We start from the raw sequence: 4,268 nt of genomic DNA on the forward strand, positions 1-4,268 counted from the left end.
TCCTCTCTGCTGTTGTTTCTGGAAGTCGCCAGAACAGCCTTCCAGTCGCAAAGTGCATTTCTGCTGGGGCTGTAGATTGTGTGAGGGGAGGAAGTGGACGAGCTCCGAGCCGAGGGCAGCAGTGGCAGGGACCTGCTGACTCTGCTTTTGGCCCGAGCAGGATGGCAGGATATCTGCTCTTTGTGCACCCACACAGCAAGGCAGGGAGCAGATTTTACTTCTGTTTCCTTTGCAACGTCTCTAAGGTCTGGCCCCTGCTCCCTGGCCGCGCTGCTCGTCCCTTGTCCAGAGCTGCTTCACGTCCCGCCAACCTTTTCCTTCAGAAGGCGTCTGTCTGTCTGCAGGGGTGTGCTGAGAACGGGGTCTCCTGGGCCCGAGGCTCTGACCGCCCTGGCCTGCGTTTCTGGGTGATCTCCCTCAGCATGAGGAAGGAGAGGAAAACGTTAGCCTCTCCTCCCTCCCCTGGAGGAGCCAACATTTTAACTTCTTCCAATTTCCCTTCTCCCCTTTATTTTCAGTTTTCTCCCTCCGGCAGCTCCCGGTTGTAGCGGTGGTCCCCTGTAGCCGTTCCTGGTTTTTCTCACACTGAGTAGCATCCTTTTGTTGTGCTTTTTGTGAATTGGGATGTAAATGCTGCACGGTAAGGATTCTGGGGGAAGAGGATGAGTCCCGCAGGACGTGGTTCTCTGGTGAGCCGGTATCACAGCCCAAGCCAGAGTCACCGGTACTCCGGGTGTTGCGCCTCTCTGCAAAGGGGCCAGGCAGCTTGTGTGGTTCCTACTAGGCGGCAACAAGATCGTGTACCAAAGCAGCATTTTTCCTTTGCAGATTGAGACTTTTTTACGATTGCCTCGTGAAGTGTGCACAGCAAGTTGTTCTTGTTAGACGTGTGGTGGAAAGAGCGGTGTCCTCTCCCCGGCAGCCTGCAGTCAGCACGAGTGCAGCAGGGGTGGGGATGGGAACTGGCGAAAAGCCGAGGGGAGAACCAGTGGTGTGCTGCCTGCGAGCTCCGAGCGTCGCGCAGGGAGGCCGCGAAGCGCAAAGAAAAGATGCCGTTTGCAGCATTGCCTTGGATCCTTTGCTGCCGTATGCAGAGCTGCAGAAATAAGCCAGATCCCTGGTGTTTCAGAGAGCAGAATGTATTTAATAAAAAAAAAAAAGGGGGGGGAATTGCTGCATCATAAATACCAATTTGCTGCAAACTTTCAGCTTCCCAGCATTGCAGAGGCTTTTTCTGTTTTGCCTATGAGGGTTCCTGTTGCTTCCATGGTCTGTTGTGAAAAGGAGCTTGTGGGGAGACCTGTGTTCCTAGCGGAGGGTGCCTCTGCTTTGCCTGCTTCCCTCAGCACAAACTCTTGACGACTTTCTCCTACCAGTCGTTCACAGTGCCGTTGACGCGTTGACATGCAAACCAGGTTCCACGAGAAGCCCTTGCTGTGACAATTGCAATGACTAACTAGGTAAAAATAATATATTAGAGTCTAAATCTCTCCAGTCAGCGTTGTCGGCCAGCAATCCGTCGGCTCGGCTCTTTGAACTGGTACCGCTCTCGTCTGGAGGAGCAGGCAGGCGTTTGGCAGCCCTGGCACCGAACACGGCAGACGTTCCTCGGCCCCTGTTGCTGTTGCACGTCATCTTGCTCGTCCTTCTCGAGTTACCCTGTGAATTGCTAGTGCTCCCGGAGATTTTTTTTGTGCAGAGAGTTTTTTTTTATTCTTTCTTATGGCTCATGTGGAATTAGATCCTTTTAGATCAATTTATCATTAGATAATAAGCATTAGAAATGTTCTTTTTGGTGGTGGTCACTTTCTCCTTTTTGAGCTAGGGAAATTCATAGAGCCCTTCCCTCTGCAGGATCCAGATTCTGTCTTTCTATTTTTATTCTGTTTGGTCCCAGCTTTCTGGAAATCAGTGAGTTACTTCTTACCAGCTTCTTGAGCACTGGCCACCAGGACTTGCGTGTGGACATCTTATTCGTGCTTTCAAAAATAAGAATTTTTAAACAGCTCCCTAGAACCTTTCTAGGCTGTAAACAGGTCGGGCACCTCTGTTCTCAGCCAGGCCTGATTTCATGGTGTTCTAATGTAGCTGCTGGAAATACCAGGGAATGAGTCTTTGCAGCTGGACTCTTGTCTGCCACATGCGTTTTTCTATCCTTACATCCTGTCCGCTTGCTTTTGAGCCCTTCTGATACAGGAGTTGCCTTTTCAACAGCTTCCAGCATCTGGAACTCTCATTCCTATGTCTCTACATCCAAATACAAACCTCAGCCAAAAGCTACTGTTTTTTCTTTTTCGCCTCTTAAATTTCTCTCCTCTTCTCTCCCTCTTATTGACATGTGTAATTGCACTGAGCTTTGAATTGTTTGGAGACACTGTTTGCATGAAGAATGCTGTACAGAGCAGTTCCGTTTGTTTTGCTGTGCTAACTGAAGCTCTGGCACGTTGTGCAGATTATACTGTGGATTGGCCTGGGAATACTGGTTATTAGTACGTATACCACCTTGTCTGCAACGGAGGATGCCCCTGTGAAGACAGAAGTGGTGGGCTTGGAGCACCTGGATGGAGAGGAGAACAGAATTGACCAGGATTCAGTGAAAATCCCAGGTATGTGCTTGAATTGTGCTTCCCAGCCCTGCTCCCAGCTCCACCTCTCTTAACAAACAAACAAACGTGTGTTTTAAAAAGTGTGGTGGAAGCAGGGTCTTTTCCAGGCAGCTCTGTGCATCTTCACAGCGTCCTGGGGACTTTTCCCAAGAGAGGCTGCAGTTTTGCCTTCTGGAAAAGCCTGGTGTGACCTCCGGTGGTACCCTGTGGGAGTTGTTCTTTTGGGAAGGGAAAGGAAAGGTAGGGTGCGTGGGGCCGGGGTCCCCTGTAAGGAGAGAGCACGGGTCTCCCCGTTCGGGGTGATAAATGCAGCTCTGTGAGCGCAGCCCAGCGAAGGCTCCGCGCTGGCCACCTGTACGAGGGGTGTGAGTGGCCAAACAGGGCTGCTTTCACCATTTCTGCCAGCGCATTGTCCGCTGTTCCAATAACAAGCCATTCATTGCACTCAAAGGTATGTAAATTTATGGGCACTGACTTTTTTTAGTTGTGAGGATATAAATTTGGATTCGGTTTTAGCTCTGACAAAGCCTGTGATTATGCCTCAGCTTTGTTTACTGGTTCACGTTATTTATTATTTGTTTACTGTGGCCGTTGATAGAATTACGGCCGATCCCTCCCTTCCCCAGCTGCAGGCTTGCCTTGCAAGGCCATCGCTAGCAGGTGTTGCGTGACCCTGCGCTGCCCCTCATCTGTGGCTGTGTCCTGTTTCTTTATTTTATTTTTGTTTGGTTCTGCTCGTGCTTTTTTTTTTTTTTTTTTTTTTTTGTTCTTGGGGGGGGCCTTGAAATATCCTCGCAGAGATTGAGAACGGAAGCGAGAAAGGGGCTGTCTCTTCTGGAGATTATCCTCTCTCCTGGTTGTTGGCTGTGCTCCCGCCGAGCAGCTTTGAGTGTCTCCGAGACACCGGTGCTGCCGCCGATAACATTCACTCCCGGGTTGCTCCGTCCCTGGCAGCGGTGGGGTTTTATGCGTTTGTGCTCAGTTCACCCAAGGCGTGCATGCCTTCTCAAGCACTAGGATGCCCGTGAACTCTGAGCAAAAGATGCTCTCAATCCCTTAATCGTGCACACTCAGCAGGGCTGGGAGGAGGGATGCAATTGAATTCTTCCGTCTTCGTTAATTTTGGAGCAGTAATGGCCAAAGAACAGCTGCTCGTTTCAGGAGGAGTCGCTAATGACACGTGTTCTTGTGACTGGGAAAATAAAAAAAGTCCCATAAAAGATGGTGTCCGCTGGAGTTTGCTAAATCTCTTCTCCACTTCTCCGCGTGAGCCGGGGCGGCAGAGCAGGACGCCTGCGTCTAATTGTCGCGGAGCGCAGCGACTCGTCGGTCGCCCTGCCGTACCCACCGCCTGCGCCCAGAGCTCCTCAGCATTAGCCCTTATTGCTGGATTAAATAATCCTACCTGGGACGAAGGCGGTTTTAGTGCTCTTGGTTCCTAAACTTCCCGGGGAGGAGCTGTGCAGCTCCTAACGCGCTGACAAGCGTCTGCCCGGGGAAAGCTCAGCTGCCCTCCGAGTCCAACCTGGTCCCTTCCGTAGCGGGGGGGCTGCTGGCTCTGCCCCCGGGAGCGGAGCCTGGCCTTGGGTGCTCCATCCCCTGGGAGGAGGAAGCGGGATGGGGCTGGGGGAGATGGAGCTGGGCAGAGGAAGGGGGGACAAG

General features: G+C 51.7%; 1 protein-coding gene across 1 annotated transcript in view; it reads left to right on the top strand.

Annotated features, from left to right (window-relative positions):
- Positions 1 to 4,268, top strand: part of SLC38A10 (solute carrier family 38, member 10) — a gene marked incomplete at its 5' end in the record, with an annotated part of 36,821 nt that overhangs the window by 19,563 nt on the left and 12,990 nt on the right. The window contains one exon of the mRNA XM_009328923.1: positions 2,453 to 2,606. Coding sequence (XP_009327198.1) covers positions 2,453 to 2,606 — 154 coding nt within the window. The remainder of the gene's footprint in view (positions 1 to 2,452; positions 2,607 to 4,268) is intronic.

The sequence above is a fragment of the Pygoscelis adeliae genome, unplaced genomic scaffold (assembly GCF_000699105.1).
Source record: "Pygoscelis adeliae isolate BGI_AS28 unplaced genomic scaffold, ASM69910v1 Scaffold1067, whole genome shotgun sequence".
Classification (NCBI taxonomy): Eukaryota; Metazoa; Chordata; class Aves; order Sphenisciformes; family Spheniscidae; genus Pygoscelis; species Pygoscelis adeliae.